The 19,011-nt window shown below is 44.1% G+C and overlaps 1 protein-coding gene across 1 annotated transcript in view; it reads right to left on the bottom strand.

The window, feature by feature from the left end:
- LOC147891397 (mitochondrial inner membrane protein OXA1-like) overlaps positions 1 to 19,011 on the bottom strand; it is a 58,784-nt gene that overhangs the window by 25,973 nt on the left and 13,800 nt on the right. The window contains exon 5 of the mRNA XM_087389059.1: positions 1,442 to 1,517. Within this exon, the coding sequence (XP_087245185.1) occupies positions 1,442 to 1,517 (76 nt within the window). The remainder of the gene's footprint in view (positions 1 to 1,441; positions 1,518 to 19,011) is intronic.

Here is a 19,011-nt window from a genome sequence, read left to right as displayed (position 1 = left end):
GGAAACTCATTGGAGGATATTATCTCCACCAAAGGAGCCAAGCAGGCCCAATTGACGCTTATGCCGGCGGACACGATTGCTTTGAATGGCGCATTTCCACGACAGCAGGTGGAGAGCAACATGGAAGTCACCTCAAGAGCTCAGGGTGGGTAGACAGTCGGCCACTCAAGGTCGCACTATTGGATTAGGGTTGGTCACTTCCCCACCTGTGAGCCCCCAAATGAGGAGTGCATCGAGAATGACGCAAGGGTCTTATTTGTTATACGTGAACTCGAACTAGTAAGGATGCATTAAGGAGACTCAATATCATACCATGTGACTAATATTCAAGATCTCAAGGAACAACTCCTGAATATTAATGAAGTTATTCCAGATGCTCAGTGGATCTCCTTCACGTTGAATGCCTTGCCGGAGTCATATTTATCTTTTCACACATTGCTCAATCTGTCCCTGAGCGTAATCCAAACCCATTCACCTTTCAAGAGCTTGTGGACTTGGTTCTGTTCGACTGCTGCAGCTAATTCATAGTAATGTTTGCATCTCACGAGGAGTCCATCCTTGGGAAATCATTTCTACTTTGTCACATTCATTGATGATTTAACAAGATTTGCAAATTTTGGATATTGAGAAAAGTTTGAAGCTTTCCACAAAGCTTTAAACTTATTTCCTTATTTCCATTAGGTGATTGAGATCACACCTTGAACATCAAGACATTGTCACTAGAGGGGGGGGGGGCGGGTTTCGAAATATTAATACAATGGTCGATGTTAGGTTCGTTGTGAGATTAGGGGCTCATCCAGGTTTTTTCCCTTAACCAGGGTTTGGCTGCATGTCATTGGTCTTAACCCCAATTAGGGCTACACTATGGTTTTATCCCTTGTACTTCATTCAGTTTACTTGTTCTTAATATAATTTTCATCTTCGTGCACCTTGCTTCCACTTCTCACAATCGAGACTCCCACAAAAAATAATGCGTACCCCAAACTTGCTTGTAGTTGCACTACTTATCCTAGACTTCCTCGCAACGAATGCGTTTCACAAACAATGTAAAATTTTCCCTTTGATGCGCCTCTTAACAAAAATAATATAAAAACAAAAGAAGATACAACAAGAGTAAGTATAAGCTTTTCCATGAAAGATTTGAGCAAGACAATCTACAACTACATAGCCTTAATTACTCCTCTCAAAATGGCACTACTACAAGCATAACCAAAGTGCATGTAGTCTTGATATCAAAAGACTCATTCAAATCAACGAAAAAAAGGAAGTTTGTAAGCGACTTAAATGAAAAAATGGGTGCATAACACTTACTTTCTCATGAAAGTTCAAGCATAATTTCATTTTGATTGAATGGAGTTGCATTTGAGGAACAAAATCTATCAAAAAACAACCAATAATTGCTTGATTTTCACACAAAAAATCCCACACAATGGCCGCTTACCGCAAAAAAGAAGCACATGAAGATTGGGGCCTGTAGGAGTCCACCAATAAAAGGAGAAAACGGAGTTGTGTTATACCTGTCATTACCCATACAGAGGGCAAGGTGCTCAGCTTAGAGAACAATGTCAACTAAGGCGTAGGAGTCAACTAAAGACCGAAACCACAACCCTTCATCTCTAAGTCAAGGTTCCAAAATTTAAGATGACTTGCATACAAATCGACCTCATAATGCATAAACTATCTAACAATAGCTTTTATAAATTTAAACTCAAAAGGTCAATTCTTTCTATGAAACAAGGAAACACATTGTAAGCATTTATGAACACAACAAGCTTTTTCCTTTTGATCATACATTGATATTTCGGGGCATCAAATTACTCTTAAGGAATCCTTTCCAGATAACATGGATAAGTAAGAGGCAAGATTGCTCCAAGGAATTCTGGAAATGCATGTATCTAGATGGAATCCAAAAAAATATTAAGCTTGTTTTGTAGAATGAGGACCAAAAATAGTAAGCCCCTCGTGATAGTTACCTGCAAGATTGTAAATTGTCATTGCAACATGTGTAGCAAGGCCTAGCTATTCACATGACTTCATCAGTGCCAATAGTGAGTGTAATGTATAAACCTCAATGCATACTCTCTCTCTCTCTCTCTCTCTCTCTATATATATATATATATGTGTGTGTGTGTGTGTGTGTGTGTGTGTGTGTGTGTGTTCTCATTGCTCCAATCAGACAGAGGCTTCGACAGCGATTTCCTACTGTTACTTTTGGCAGATTTTTTTGGTTGTTTGGCTTTCATCCAGAGAGACAGGGATTTGATTTATTTTTTGTATGGGTGCGCTATTGGACGCTATGGACTTTATGGATGGACAGAAATCATAGAGTCTTTGGTGATCCACTATTTTCATCTTTTCTTTTTTTCAAACGATCTCTGCAACAATCTTTTTATGATTGTCTTCAGACTCGTTTGATTGATCAGGATGTATATACAGCTTATACTGAGATCTTCAGTTGAGTAGTAGTTACTTCGTTTTTTTGAAGTAACTATGAATGTAATTATTCTACAGCAATAAAAGATTTCTTCCCACAAAAAAAAAAAAAGTGTGTGTGTGTGTGTGTGTGTGTGTGCACTTGATGGTGTGTGTGTTGGTCTGTGTGTGTGGTGTGGAGGAGCGCGAGAGAGCGTCGAAGCCAAGCCTTCCTGCAGCATCGCCGAAACCTTCCTGTACCGTACCGTATAACCAGTACGGCTACCCGTACAGCCTGTACGGTGTTTTCCATACAGCGCACAGCCCGTCTCCTTTCCATCGCTCCCTAGATTTGCTTGCGTGGTGCTTCGCTGTCCTTTTTTCGTCACTCTCCAAAATTCCTGTGTAGCCTCATCCGTACAGTCGTACGGCACACGTGCAACATCCGTACGTTTGGGGTTTTCTGTTTCTGCTGTGTCAGTCCCCGTCTTGGCCGTACACCTGCCCCCTCGTACAGCTCCGTATCCTGCCCCCTCCGTACAGCTCTATCCGTACAATCCCGCACAATCCCCTACTTCCAACCGTACAACTACTTGGAGTTTTTTCTTGGGCTCCGTGTTCTTCTCCGAACGTCTTGTGTTCCAGCCTAAAATCCTGCATTCCTATCTGTTTTGTTTTTCTCCACATTATACTCTTCCTATCCTTTCTGGTGGACCTCCTGTGAATACTTCTTTTGGGACTGGTTTTTTTAGCTTTTACTGCCCTTTTACAGGTATTTCACTTACAAGTCCCTCTTTTTACAAAGTCATGGCAGAGTATTCATATGAAAAAACGTTTCAAAAGGAGCGCACGGCTCCCTGCAAGAAACAAAAGCAGGTTAAGGGTCAGCATGACCCGATACATGAGACTCTTGAGGCTCAACTGGTATATGATATAATGCATGAAGGATTTGCAGATACTAGAAAAGAGTGGAAAGACTAGGTTCCTTCAATTGGCCTCATGGTTGAGGTCGATGAAATTGTGGATCCGGTCAGAGAATATGCCAAGAATGCAGTCATTTTATTTTTTCCAGGCCGAATGCCACCTGCTGCAGAAATAGGCAACTGGCTGACACGTACATTGGCTGGCTCTTTTGTTCGTAAAGTACACTATGCGGCCAGAGGCTTTTTTGAGGTGATCATGGTGGATGAGATCCACAGACAAATGCTTTTGGAACACTCACCTCTTTTTTTTGGGCAGCAAATGGTGCATGTCTTGCCATGGTCTCCCACAAGAGACTATCAGGCTTTAATTCGACACAGATGCCCGGTTTGGGTCGAAGTTGTTGATTTCCCCCAATGTATGGCCTCGCTTTTGCCTAAAATTGCAGCATCTTTAGGTAAAGTGGTTTGCCCACCACGGCCAAATGGAAACTCAAACAGATTTTGCATTCTCTCGGATACTGATAATCCCACACCGGACTCTTATTCAGTCACGGTGAATAATGTGAACATGGGAAGTGCTTTCTATAAACTCAAATGGGGTTTATTTGCAGGGGCCTGTTTTGAATGCAAAAAGTTTGGACACATGGCTTCACAGTGTCCAATGAATCCACATAAAATGCCTCGTGCCACTTTGTCAGTTTCTATGCCCACTAAAGATGTTCCTTCTCCAGTGGTCAGCAAAAATAAAAGCAGTAGACAGCCTGCTGGGAGTCAGGATAAAGGCAAAGCTCCAGTGGCTCCCAATGGGAATCTCACATCACTTTCACCTCCTGTCATTTAATCCTCGACCAAAGGACAGCAACCTTCAACTGATGGCTGGCAGAGTCCAAGAAAAGTTATTTCTGCTAGAAGAATTCCACCCCTCCCCCACTTGGACTGGTGCCTCTTCTAGCGGGAATACCCCAAAGATAAACACAGGAATTGGGATTACATGGGCTGCAGTAACAGCCAGCAGAACACTCTTCCCTGAAGAAGAGGTTGCTGCGTTGCTGTCTACTTCTCAGGCGGCTACTTCTTCTCAGGCGCGAGGTCTCGACCCTGAGATAGAAATGCAAGGCTGACCTCATAAATTTTGCTGCTGTACATAGTTGTTACATTACTATAAATACCTGTATATATGACTGCTCACATCAAATGTTTCACACTCAATGTCCAGGGCATGTGTGACAGTAGGAAATGGAAATCTGTGTGGCTGTACATCAACAGATTTCAGCCTGACATAGTGGCTTTACAAGAACACAACCAACATATGTATGCAGGCAAGACAGGACACTACTATGGATATGATATTTTTTATGCTGGGGAGCACTCTTTCTCAGGGGTTGTCTTTCTGATCAAACATGAGCTTCAACCTGTCATTGCATTAAATGACAATAAAGGCAGATGGCTTGTTCTCCAATGCCTTATTAGAGGAGAGGTGTTTGAATTTGCTTCAGTTTATGCACCTCAGTCCTCTAGAGAAAGAACTGCAATTTGGGATGCCATGCAACAATATCCGTGGAGATATCATGCCTACATATGTGGTGATTTCAATAATGCTCCACAACAAGGAGACAACACCTCCAGACATGATCATATGTTATCTCCTGAAAGGCATGCATGGTCTCAACTACTTCTACATCTGGATCTGGTTGACCTTTGGAAGGAATTGCAGCCTTTGTCACCAGGCTACACTTTTCAACATAATGCTCTTTCAGCCTATCAGGCACGTCTGGATCGATGGTATAGTGTTGCGCCCCAACAAAATGGGGAGTTCACATGCAAAATGTGGATTGACTATGCCTTTGTGCATTCAGACCATGCACCACTATGGTTACGGTTATCTTTTCATAACATGCCAGATGATAGATTGCCACACAGAAGACATCTCATCATCAACAATAGTTATTTGCAACATGCTGATTTCAAGGCAATGGTTACTGAAGCAGCTCATTGTCTTTCCTCCAGCAGCAATGTTGATGATGCCTGGGATACTTTTGTTGGGGTAAAGGCACATTGCCAACCCTTCATTAAAAGATAGGACACCTATGACTGTCTTAAGACAGTCATAGGGTAAACCTAATCCTAATAAAACACAAGTGAGTTTGTGGTGTGGCTCATCATTCTTCACACCCGCACTAGAGTGTCACTCTCTCTCACTCTCACTCTCTTGCTCTCTTCCACTACTCTCCCCCTTTCAACTGGTATCAGAGCCTACTTAGCTTCCCCTTGCCTACCTAGCCTCCTCTCCCTAGCCTACCCTTTCCGTACGGACGTACGGACAGATCCGTACGGCCGTACGTCGACCGTACAACCGTACGGACGGACCTCGACAGATCTGCGCAGGGCAGCGAACGGTACGGCGGCGCATTCCGCCTGCAGGGCAACAGCACGGGCGCGGGCTAGAGCGTATCGCGGGCGCGGGCTAGGGCGTGGTCACGGGCGACGACGCGAGGCGGAGCTGCATCAGGCAGCTGCACAGCAGCTGCTATAGTTGCTCAAGCAGGGCGGCGCTGCGCAGCGGCGCAGCTGCTTCAAGGCAGCCGTACGGACTGCCGTACAGTCGTACGGACTGCCGTACAACTGTACGGACGCCTCACCTGCAGTCCTTCACCCACCTGCAGGTACAGTAAAGTACAGCAGGACTCGTTTTCTTGCTGCAAAGACTCGACTTTTTTTTTTGGGGGAAGCGTGCCTCTGCAGGGACAAAAAGTACAGCAGGTACTCTGCAGGTACAGAAAAGTACAACAGGCACACACTTCTGGAAGAGGAATAGTGCTGAAGCATTCTGTTTTGTTCATGTACGCGCAGTACATGAAGCATTCCTGATGCATTCCTGAAGCACTTCAGCTGTATACTATGCATTTGTTGAGGTACAGCAGGTACTCTCGTGTCACTCACGCTTGAGGTGACTTGTGCCACAGTGGTGGTGTTTGCGCAGTTACTTGTCTTTCAGGAAGGTCAGATGCTTGTTTTGCAGAAGCTTCTATGCATTTACTGAGTGCAATTCTCAGTTTTGGGTGACCATTTCAAAGGGCTTTTGCCTGGATGTGTTTGCAGTATATGCCTTGAGGCAGTGTGTAGCCAGGGAGCACACATTTGCTTTGTTTCCGCAGTGCATTTGGTGACATTTGTTGCAGGTCACATTCTTTGTACGCACTTTGAAAATCTCAGTTGAGTCACGCTTGGTCAGGGCGCATCGAGTTTACTCGGTCCCTAACTGCCCATCGTTGACAGTGCTCAAAAGATTTTCTTCTTGGTGTTTGTACTTTGTGATTTGTGTTGTTACTGAGTACACAGGGGCAGTCTATGCATTGCACATTGTCAGGTACAAGTGTCAGAGAGATTTTCATATTGCATGCTACCTCAGTGTTGAGGTGTTCTCCACTTGATTCAGGTGTCAGATCAAGGGGCTTTTGCCCAGACTTTGTTTGATAGCACTTGGGTTACCGACAGAGATCTTCAGATGCATTTCTCCCCTTGGTATAAGGGTGATTGCTTGGGATTTATCCCATTTACTGTTGCAGGTTTTGTGACAGGCTGAAGGGTCATTTACTGGTTTTTGGGTGTTTGTCAAGTGGTTTCTGCAATTTAACTCAGTGCAATACCTCATCTGAGGTGGGAGAAGTGATCAGTACAATCAGTACAGCAGTGTTTACAGCAGTGTTGGTGGTTTTGTCAGATGATTATGCACTGTTAAGCACTTGTTGAGCAACTGCAGCAGTCTGAAATTACTGTTTTTATGCCTCTTTGAGCTCAGAACAGTGTGTCAGAAGGTACAGTATTTGCAGGGTCATTTACTGTTTTGCTGCAGATTTTACTGACAGTAAAAACAGCACCATTGAAAGTGCTTCTGGCTCTTGAATAGAGCAGGTTTTTTCTGAGAAATCAGAATTTTTATTCAGTCTTTTTACTTCCAGGGAGTCAAGTACTTTCCTCATCTGATATGGCATCAGGGGGAGGTGATTCTTCAATTCTGAACATAAAGAAACTGGAAGGAGCACACAACTATGCATTATGGGCAGAACAATGCTGGAATGTACTTCTGTTAAAGAAGATTGCTAAGCCCATAAGGGTGAAGGGTGTCAAGCCATCTGACATGGCAGCTGATGACTGGGAAGAGCTTGATTTGTCCGCGAGGGCAGCTATCATGCTCACTATTTCAGACACTCTTGTGTTCAATGTACAGGCTGAAAAGACCTCTTATGGTCTATGGCAAAGACTAGAAGAATTGTATGCCCAAAAGAGCTCAGCCAGTAAGGTTTATTGGCTGAAGAAGCTGGTCGCATGAAGGAAGGTACAGCTATGACCTCACACTTGAGTGAGTTCAATGCTATCTTTACACAGCTGATTGCACAGGGGTTGAACCTTGATGAGGAGTTCAAGGCTACCTTCTTGCTGTGTACCCTCCCCGAGAGTTGGGACACTTTCAAGACCACCCTGTCAAACTCGAATGCCACTCTTATTTATGCTGATGTAGAGAGCTCTCTCCTTATGGAGGAGATGAGCAGGAAGAATAATGCGGGCAGCAAGTCTTCAAATGCTTTGCAGGTACAGGACAGAGGCAGGACTCAGCAGAAGGGGAGATCTGCTAGTAAGTCCAAATCCCGCAGTCAGTCCCGTGGCAAAAAGGACATTGAATGCTTTTATTGTGGCAAGAAGGGACATGTGAAGTCTAAGTGCTTCAAGTTCATACGGGATCAGAAAGCCAAGAAGGCTGAAACAAAGGATGCAGGAAATGCAAGCAAAGGCAAAGGCAAGGCCAAGGCAGATGACTTGGATGCAGTGAATGTTGCAGCAGAGGACAGTGACAGTGACATACATGATGTTTTATGCTCTTCTGCTGTAATAGCACATGCTTTGGTTATTGATGGCCATGACATGCACACCTGGCTCTTGGATTCAGGTGCCTCTTTTCATGTTACTCCTCATAGGGAGTGGTTTACTTCCTACACAGGTACTCATGGAGTTGTTCATCTTGGGAACAACTATGCATGTCAGATTGCAGGGATTGGCAGTATACAGATAGTATTACCTGATGGACAGTCATTTATGCTTGATGGTGTTCGCCATGTGCCGCAAATCAAGAAAAATCTGATTAGCACTGGCTTATTGGATGACAGTGGTTACCACACCACATTTGGGGATTCCAAATGGGTGATTACTGATGGCCAGACTGTAGTGGCTGAGGGTTTTAAGAGTGATACCTTGTACCCTCTTTATGTTTCCAGTGTGGGTAATCATGTTGTTGCCATAACCGAGCTGCCAAAGGTTTCATTGTGGCATAGCCGGTTGGGACACATGTCTGTTAAAGGAATGCAAGAACTGTCACGTTTGGGTTATCTGCCGCCTCTTTCTTTTTCAGATTTGCCTACTTGTGATCATTGTATTTTTGGCAAGCACTCTGTCACTCCTCATAAGAGAAGAACTCCCCAGAATAGAGCACCACTTGATCTAGTGCACACTGATTTGTGTGAGATGCCACAGCTATCACTAGGGGGTGCAAAATATTTTATTACTTTCATTGATGATGCCACACGTAAGGTGTGGGTCTATTTCTTGAAGCATAAGGGAGATGCCATAGATGCTTTCAAGAAGTTTGTCGCTCAGGTTGAGAATCGGACAGGTCGCAGGCTGAAATGCCTCAGATCCGATAATGGGGGTGAGTATGTGTCACATGCTTTTGTGCAGTTTTGCCAAGCTAAGGGCATCAAACAGGAACTCACAGCCCCTCATAATGCATCTCAAAATGGTGCAAGTGAGCGTATGAATCGAACTATTCAGGAGAAGGTTCGATGTATGTTGTCTTATGCTGCATTACCCCATGGCTTTTGGGCAGAAGCCGTGCAAACAGCAGTTCACATTATTAACAGGTCGCCAAACAAGGCTTTGGAGTTGAAAGTGCCAGAGGAGGTGTGGTCTGGCAAGCCACCCTCATATAAGCACTTACGTGTATTTGGCTGCGAGTGCTTTGCTCATGTACGCAAAGAACTACGCACCAAACTGGATCCAAAGTCTATCAGATGCATCTTTATGGGTTATGGTGACGAAGGTGAAATGGGGTACAGGTTATGGGATCCCGTTAAACGGAAGATTATACGCAGCAATGATGTCATCTTTAAAGAAGATAGTGTACACAAGGAACCCGTGCAACCTGTGGAATACAGGAGGGTTATTTATGATGATGTTGGACAGCAAAGAATGCCCATTTATATGCAGCAGCAGGCTGCTGCAGATCACCCTGTTCAAGAGGGTATACAGGCTGAAAATCAGCCAGATAATTTTGCCAATGATGCACCACTGGATGTGCCAACAGATGGGGCTGTAGAACAGCCAGATATGGTGGTACAGCCACCCGTCATGCATGAAGAACAGGCTGGACAGCAGCCTAATCCGGAACATTTTGTGAGGAGGAGCACCCGTGCACAACGGCCTCCCCTGTGGCAACTCTAATTTATAGGCTACACTGCCTATTCTCTTTAGAATTAACCACGGCCCACAGTATCGAGGTGATAACTTAGCACACTCTCCTGAAGTCAACGACTTCGAGTGCGAAGGAATTCTGAGAAAAACTTTTTCTCCTTCTTCAAATACTCTTATAGACCGATTTTCATCCGCATACACCTTGGCTCTATCCATAGCCTGACGGATATTAGCTCTCGCAAGTGCTAGCATCTCCCGCATCTGAACTACAAAGTTCGCGGCACTAGGCACTTTCTGAGGTACTCCAACTATAGTTGGATTAGCTGGTCTATAACCATAGTTCAGCTCAAAAGGACTGAACCCAGTAGATGAATGTTTCCTATCATTGTAGGCAAACTCCAACAATGGCAACCACTTGTCCCATGTATGTTGCCTCAATGACACATATGCTCTCAGCATATCCTCTAAAGTCTGGTTGACTCTCTCCGTCTGACCATCCGTCTCAGGATGATCCCCACTACTCATTCCCAACTCAGTCCTTAGTGTCTCAAATACCGCTATCCAAAAGTGACCGGTAAACCTGACATCTCTGTCTGACACTATGGATCTAGGCAATCCATGCAGACGGAATATATGTCTAATGAACAAATCCGCCACTTGCGGGGCACTAACAGACTCTCTAGTCGGAATGAAGTGAGCCATCTTGGTTAGACGATCAACCACCACAAGGATAGAATTATACCCTCCTTGTGTTGCAGGTAGCCCTACAATAAAATCCATGGAAATGCTCTCCCACTTACTTAGTGGTATTTCCAAGGGCTGTAAAAGTCCGGGTGGCTTCACCCGCTCGGCCTTACTTACCTGACACGAGAAACACCGTGTCACATATTCATGAATATGCTTTTTCATCTTTGGCCAAAAGAAATCTCGCTTCACGAGATCATATGTTTTCTCGACTCCTGGATGTCCCGCACACGGGCTATCATGGCATTGTCGAATGACTCTCTGCCTGAGATCATTCTGACCAGGTACTACAACCTTGCCATTTCTAACTAGCATACCATCCCTTATGGTATATCTTGCATAAGTTTGGCCTTTTCTGGATGCCAGGTCATCCTTTTCATTTTCCCCGGGTTTTAACACATGAGCCTTAGGCCATAAGCTCTGGACAAACTCGTCCACCTTCTGAGTTTCTCTAATCTCGGTCATTAGAGCACTCTCTAATACCGTGAAACTCAGATTGTGTATAATGCGAGACAACGCATCAGCTACCTTATTGTCTTTTCCTCTTCGGTACCGAATTGTTAGATTAAACTCCTGCATGAGCTCTGCCCACCTAGCTTGGCGGCCCCTCAAGTCAGGCTGTTTACAGAAATGTTTCAGAGTATCATGATCCACATCCACATAAAACTCTGAACCATACAGATAATGCCTCCATGTTTTCAAAGCATGGATAACAGCATACAACTCCAATTCATGAGTTGGCCAATTCCTTTGAGAGGGAGAAAGCTTCTTGCTTTCAAAGGCTACTGGCCTTCCCTCTTGAAGGAGGACTGCTCCTACCGCAATGCCACTTGCATCGGTTTCTAGGAACAACGGTTTCTGGGGATCAACTATTTTTAACACCGGTCCTGAGACCACAGCTTGTTTTATGGTGTTAAAACTTTCCTGTTGATTCTGTCCCCAAATAAAAGGTACTTTATCTGAGGTCAGATCAGTCAATGGCGATACTATTTCGGAATATCCTTTGATATGCCTTCTATAAAACTGGACAAATCCCAAGAATGATCGCAACGCGGTCAGACTCTGAGGGATTGGCCAAGTTAGTATCGCAGCCACTTTCTTCGGATCCATTTCTACCCCCTGTGGAGTAATTATGAACCCTAAGTACTCAAGCCTAACCATACACAGTATAGTTTTCTTTTTATTCACGTAAAGACTGGCTTTCCTCAAAGTACTGAACACTATCCTTAAGTGTTCACAATGCTCAGTAACACTCTTACTGAATATCAAGATATCGTCAATAAAATGTACTACGAACTTTCCAATATACGGACGTAGTAAATCGTTCATAAGCATGACGAAGGTCGCTGGAGCATTGGTAAGTCCGAAGGGCATTACCAAAAACTCATAATGACCAAACCTGCTTCTAAAAGCGGTTTTATGCACATCCTCGGCTCTAATCCGGATCTGATGATAGCCGCACTTAAGATCTATCTTGCTGAAAATCACGGCTCCATATAATGCATCTAGCAAATCATCAATCCGAGCCATCGGATACCTGTGCTTAACAGTGATATTATTCAATGCTCTGTAATCTATACAGAGGCGAAACGTATCATCCTTTTTCCTCTTTAATATCACTGGTGAAGCAAAAGGTGAGAAACTTGGTTGAATCTGCCCCAACTTGAGGTATTCTTCCAGTTGCCTACGCACCTCCGCTTCTTCAGTAAAACTCATTCTATAGGGAGGTCTATTTACAGGCTCTGCCCCCCTGATCAGTTCAATCTTATGCTGAACTTTCCGCTCTGGAGGTAACCCATAAGGTAGTTCATCCCTAAAACATTCAGAGAACTCCTCTGTTATAAGATTAGCCAGCTTGGCCATCTCACCACTTTGCGCAACATCAGTGCTAGTCGAGGAATCATTCACCGACTCTACCAATGCGGTGCAAAGGTACAAAAACTCTACTTGAGCCTTTCTGATTTCCATCACGAAAACCAACGGTCCCTGAGGTATATCTTTTTCACCTCGCAAGACATAAAGCACATCATTCATCTTGAATTGATATACGTGCTTTTTCCAATCAATGGCTGGATTCTTACTAGAATGCCACGCCATTCCCAGGGCTATGTCTGCATGAGCAAGCTTGGTCATTTCAAAATCAAGCTTCTCAGCATAGTCCTGAATCCGAAGCTCCAACTGGGTAACCCTTTGGTCCCATACTTCAGTTGAACTTCCATCGGCCATCCTGACTGTATACGCATAGTCAGATGGACTTGTCTTTAGTTTCAGCCTCTTTACGAGCTTGGAGTTAATCACATTGTGAGTTGACGCTGAGTCAAACAACACAATGACATCATGACTGGCCACTTGCCCTTTCATTTTGATCAACTCCGTATCGTTGAAGGCTGTATACCCCGTTGCTGCGGGCTTAGATAGGATGTTATCAGGTGCACTCGTCACTAACTTAGCAACAGATACACATAACAAACAAGGTACTAACCTCTGAGAAGGTCCCGCCAGTTGCATCTGCATATGTTCCGCACTGGGACTCTCCTGCATTTCTACGTCGCATTCAGATATTATCATATTAGCCGTGCGACGATCTTTGTTCAGTGGACAATCCTTCCACTGATGTCGCTGAAGGCAGCCGAAGCACAATCCTTCTTTTCTAGCTTTCTCTTTTTGTTCAGGGGTCAACGAGGACTTTGACCAAGCCCGGGCTGCCATTGGAGTTATTTTCCTTTTCACCCCAACGGTGGTACTTGTTTTTGCTGGCCCCTCAACCGGCTTCACCTGCTTGGTTTGGCCACTTGGCTGCGAGACACTTGTCTTTGAAACCCATTTCCTCTGAAATCCCCCTTTCCTCGGGTGCTCATACTGAGTCCCTGCCTGCACAAATCCACCAGATCTACCTCTGGCATCCTCATAGTTCAGGGCTATTGCTATAGATTCATCTAGTGTAGTCACATATTTAGCCCGAACTTCCATCTTGATCTTGTCGTTCAGTCCATAGATATAGTCTTTTAACTGAACCGACATAGGGAGAGGGTCTGTTATTTTCATAACACATTCCCTGAATTTGTCAGTGTACTCTGCCACTGACAAGCTCCTCTGACGAAGATTTCTATAAGCATCCCAAGCTCAGGATTCTTCATCAGGTGGGAGAAAGTGTTTCTTGAATTCAGTTTTGAACCCTTCCCAGGTGGTTGGAGCAACTTGATCCTTCTGTTGCTTTATCCACCATCTATCCGCTGCCTCAATAAACAGGTGTGTGGCCTCGCGGATCTTCTTTAGATCGGATCTAATCTCACAAATGGCGAAGGCTTCTTCCCACTTGTGCAACCAAACCTCAATCACATCAGAGCTGCGCTCGGTCATCCGACCAGCGTACTTCTCCGGTCTATAATTAGCAATATTGGGCACTTTGACCCTAGCGCGCTCTAAGGAATGTACACTGGGCTCTGGCTCTGCTGGAGCTTTGCCCTTGTCAATCCTAGACGGTCTAGCCGACAAGGCTTGCACCATCTCCCTAATCTCATTTTGACCAGCATTCACCTGAAGCTGCTGGTTCATAATCTGCTGTAAAGCATCCTCTAATATTGAAATCCTACCAATCAATGTAGGTGCTGCGTGATGTGACATTTGTTGTGTAGATTGAGCTCTAGACTCACTAGGATTCACCCTTGAACTCTGCCCTTCTGCTTCCATTTTGTTGAAAAGGGAAATAAAAATTTTTCTCTCCTTTTTTTTTTAAAAAAAAAAATAAATGCAAAAACTCCAAAAGTACCGCACTTCAAAATTCCTTCCTATACAGGAACAAAGTACTGCAAACTAAGAACTTGAAATATATATCCTAAAGGGAAAGAGATGCCCCCTGGATATCCTTGAACTCGAAAAAGAAAAACTCTGCCCTGTTATATTCTTGATCTGTCAATCTAAAATGGTGAACAGTCTGCCGTCACGTGTGCGCTGATCGACAAATCCAAACGATGTGGGGAAAAAACTGGGGTTCTTTCGTAGCCGTCGAATGTCAGCAGCGAAGCATCGTCAATTATACTGCACTTAGACCGTACTCTTTGTCAACTGGCTCAGCATAGTAACGAATCAGTAAACTTCGTAGGACCTCCAGCTTTCCAGCGAGCTAATCATTTTCAGATGCTCGATTATGGGAAGCTTTGCTGTCGCATTTCCTTGACTCCTACGATGTATATCTTAGAGACCTCCAACTGCTCTAAAAGACCGTCTGAGTCGGCCGTCAGGTAGACCAAATCACCCCGAAACTCTTGCAAATTGCGTAAGGATCTCCCCAATACACCCAGTGAGCAAGAAGCGCACGGGTACAGCCCTCACCTGATTCGTCGTTCCTCGTCAAACTGCAGAACCACCCCGCTATTCCAAATGTTGACCGTTCGTTGGCCACGGTAGCTAACCTGCGCTACTTCCCTTTCGCCTCACAGGCCCGTTCTCATGCTCTACGACCCGCTGGTGTAGGTCTGCGTCAATAGTTCGACGCTCCCATCCCTTGATTGCTCCACCAACAGTCCGTCACAATCCGACGGGTTCCCTCCTTACCTCAGCTCTGATACCAAATGTTAACCGATTTCACTATTCCTACGGAATATCACGGGAGACGCACCAAATTCACCTCCCAGCCAACTCTACCAAGACTTCATACAAGAGAGAGATAGAGCTGTCAGCAAAATCACGTAAAATCCAAATTCCTTATCTTCTCTCTCAAGTCTTGACAGACCCCAAATCCCTAGATAGATCTAGATGCCACATGTCCTCCATATAGGGCCTTCCTAATGCAACATTTCACCCCTCTCTTGGGATGCATTTAATTCCTTGCCCCTAGGCATAATCTTTGCACTAGGCCCTTGGCCTCAGATCTATCTAGTCTGGTGCTATCAGCCCTCACCTAGGACCTTGACATTAATCCCTCCCGATCATTTACATAAAGCGCAAACACATATATTACAAAGATAGATCCTATAAGGGAAATGTCGACTGATTCTTCCGAGGTCATGCTACCTCGGCTAGAGCGTAACAGGAGAGATTCACCAAGTAGCTTTGGAGGAGCTTAAGAGAACATTGGTGACTGCACCAGTGTTAACACTTCCGGACATGGACAAAGAGTTCTTTGTTGTATGTACGGATGCAAGTGGTACCTCGATTGGGGCAGTGTTGATGCAAGGAGGGCATCCCATTGCTTATGAGAGTAGAAAACTTCAAGGGGCTGAATTGAAATATATCACGTATGAGGAGGAGTTATTGGCAGTCATTCATGCTCTAAAGTTATGGAAGCATTATTTATATGGTTCTGCTTCAAGATTAAGACTCACCATCAAAGTATCAAGCACTTGTTCTCTCAACCCATTGTCTCTTCAAGGCAAATCAAATGGGCTGAATATATTCAATCATTTGGGCAACCAAATATCGAATATCAGCCAGGAAAGGAGAATTTAGTAGCTGATGGTTTGAGTAGACGGCCCCAAGTTAATCACGTTTTTGTGATTAAGGAGAAATCATTAGGAGCAATGGTTGAAGCTTATCCTTTAGATGAGAACTTCGCTGACATTTATGGGAAGATTCAGCGTAATGAGGTCGGGGATTTAGAGGCTTATTCCATCGTGGAGGGATACTTATTTTTGGGACGTGCCATATGTGTACCCAAAACATTTCGGTATCTAGTCATGAGTGAGTTACATGCGAGTCCATATTCTGGACATAGAGGCATTAGAGGAACCATTGATAATATTGAGAGATACTTCCATTGGCCTAAACTTCGCAAAGAAGTTTCGACCTTTGTTCAACAATGTGACGTATGTCAGCGCATTAAATCTGACACAAGTAAGACTGTTGGTCTTTTGCAGCCTTTGCCTATTCCTTCGGATAGGTGGGAACACATTACAATGGATTTTGTGTCTGGTTTCCCCAAGGTTGGTCAGTTTGAGCAGATTTTAACTGTTATAGATAGGCTGAGTAAACAAGCTCATTTTATTCCCAGTGAAAGGAAGTACCAAACATGTCAAGCTAGCACCGAAGTTTTATGGTCCATTTCAGATTTCAGCACTTTATATCCAGAAGAAGGATCCAGAGCGTATGAGCTGAAGTTACCAGCCCACTGGCGTATGAAGAACATCTTTCATGTGAGCAATTTGAAGAGATACCATGGCGATACTTCTGCGTTTTTGGATACTCAGCATCAAGAAGAACCTGAACTTGAAGATGGGACTAAAGTTCTTACTCCAGAACAGATCGTGTACCATAAAGAGAAGAGTACTCGTGGAAAGAAGAGATATATGTATTTACTTAAGTTTAAAAACCAGCCAGCTAGTGATGCACAATGGATGGAAGAAGAGTTCTTTACAGATTTTCCACAGATACTCGCAGATTACAAAGAGGCGATGCAATGGCAGAAGTAACAAGAGAAAGTGCACATAAGAGGAAGAGACAAGCAATAATCCAGAAGAGGACTTCTCCTCATTCAAGCAGGAGGGAGTGTCATGACAAGAGAAATGATTATTTAGTTAATTAATAGTCATTAGAACTTTATTATTGTTAGGCGCCAATTTGATGGTGCGGTTATATGTTTGTATTTATGATCAATCAAGCGGTGTAAATAGTACCGCCAAAACTATGTAACATTGGCCAATGATTAGTAATAAAGATGTGCACACACGTGTCTAGGTCCTAGGGGCAATAGGAAAGGGAAAGGGTGCATTAGAGTGCATTGAATGGTAGGTGCATGGGTCATAGGCTAAGGGTAGGTGTAAATGGGAAGATGGAACTTGAGTGATCTCAAGGGACATTAATGAAAGGGTATCACCCTTTCATTGTGAATCTCACGGAGCATTCTTTCTACCACATTGCATTCATTCGTCATCTCTCTCCCACCTTGCATGTAGGTCGAAAAAGAAACAAGTACTCTCACGAGGGCGCTCTTCCCCATTGGAGGGCCAATCGGCATTCAAATTCTACATGCATTGCACACATTTGCATTTTCGAAAAGTGTGGATCTTCACAGGATTAGAGGAGGTATGGGAGGATTAGTGAGCTTGGTGTGTGGGGTGGTTAAAAAGAGAGTGTAAAGCAAAGATTTCACAGGGGGTACATAAAGGAATAATTCATGGGGAAGTATACATGTGTGTAAAAAAATAAGTGTTTGTGTGTGTCAGATACATTTACTAATCAAAATTATTGTATGTGTGTGTGTGTATATATATAGAGAGAGAGAGGAGAGAGAATATACTTAAATGCATATTCTAGACTCGACCTCCAAAACATAACACATATTGCAGTTTTAACCTCATGAAAGTCGCCCAAAATTTGAGACCGCAAACTAAGTATCTTCCCATGGCTGAATTTGCATCTCGTAGTGCAAAGCCTACAACCAATAAGCTGAGTCCTTTGTATTCATGTACAGATTTCAGCCTAAAGCTCCATGGACTGTCGGTCTGCAAAACATAAAGGTATGAGCAGCTGCTGATTCTCTGCAACTTCAACAGGATATGTTGCAGTTTGCAAAGGAAAAGCTTCACAGCTCAGAATAGAGCTCCGTTGCACTCGCCTCAATATTTTTGCGAAGGGCCAATTTATTAATCTCAAAATCCTACAAGATTCTGGAGCATTAGAAGCTGGACCTTTCAAGGTCATCCACATCATCAATAACCTAGCTTATGAATGGAAATTATCAACTGATGTAAAGGTACATCCGGCTTTCCATGTAAGTCACCTAAAAGAGAAATTAGGCAAGGCTGATAACTCAGTTTCAGCAGAGGATCTTGTCCATTACAAAATCTGTCGATTTATATTCCTCATGAACAAAAGCGGTTCTCCATTATAGAGAAAGACCTCGCAGAAATAGGGTGGTCCCTGAACTTCTTATCAAATGGAAGGACAGATCTAGCAACGACAATTCCTAGGAAAGTGTCACAACCGTGCAATGGCAAGTTTTCCTAGCCTGAAACTTTTTGGTGTAGCTTGTCTTTGTGCCCCCTGGACCCTTTAAAAGGGGTGGGTTAGTACACCCAATGCACGGATGCCCTTTAGGTAAGTCTATAATTATGAGATGTGGGCTCATTTGTGAGGATCCCTTGGGATGGACTCCTTGGGATACCACGCCCTTGAGAAGGTGTATGCCTTGTGTGGCTGGACACCTAGATTGATGGACTCGTGGTATGGGACACAGGGGTTGTGGTCATGGAAGCTACGAGGTGCTTGGCTAACCTTAGGCTCGAAGGGTGATCCTTTATACTAGATCAACAACTAGGAGGTGGGTGTCAGAGTAGACCTTGGATTACACCTAGGCTTGGGCCTAGCTAAACCTCACCTTGGGTGCCTATTTCAGTGAGCTTCCGGAAACTCTAGCCTCAGAAGAACAACTAGAGTTGAAGTCAATGTTGACATCGTTACTCTCGAGAAAACCATGTGGCATAAATATGTTTGAGCCAAGAAGAGCGTCGTACTATTCACCCATTACATATGG

The sequence above is a fragment of the Dipteris shenzhenensis genome, chromosome 18 (genome assembly GCF_047967505.1).
Source record: "Dipteris shenzhenensis isolate YYH24624 ecotype China chromosome 18, Dip_SZ_1.0, whole genome shotgun sequence".
In the NCBI taxonomy this organism is placed as follows: Eukaryota; Viridiplantae; Streptophyta; class Polypodiopsida; order Gleicheniales; family Dipteridaceae; genus Dipteris; species Dipteris shenzhenensis.
The sequence above is the reverse complement of the archived record's forward strand: the minus strand, read 5'-3'. Positions and strand labels throughout refer to the sequence as shown.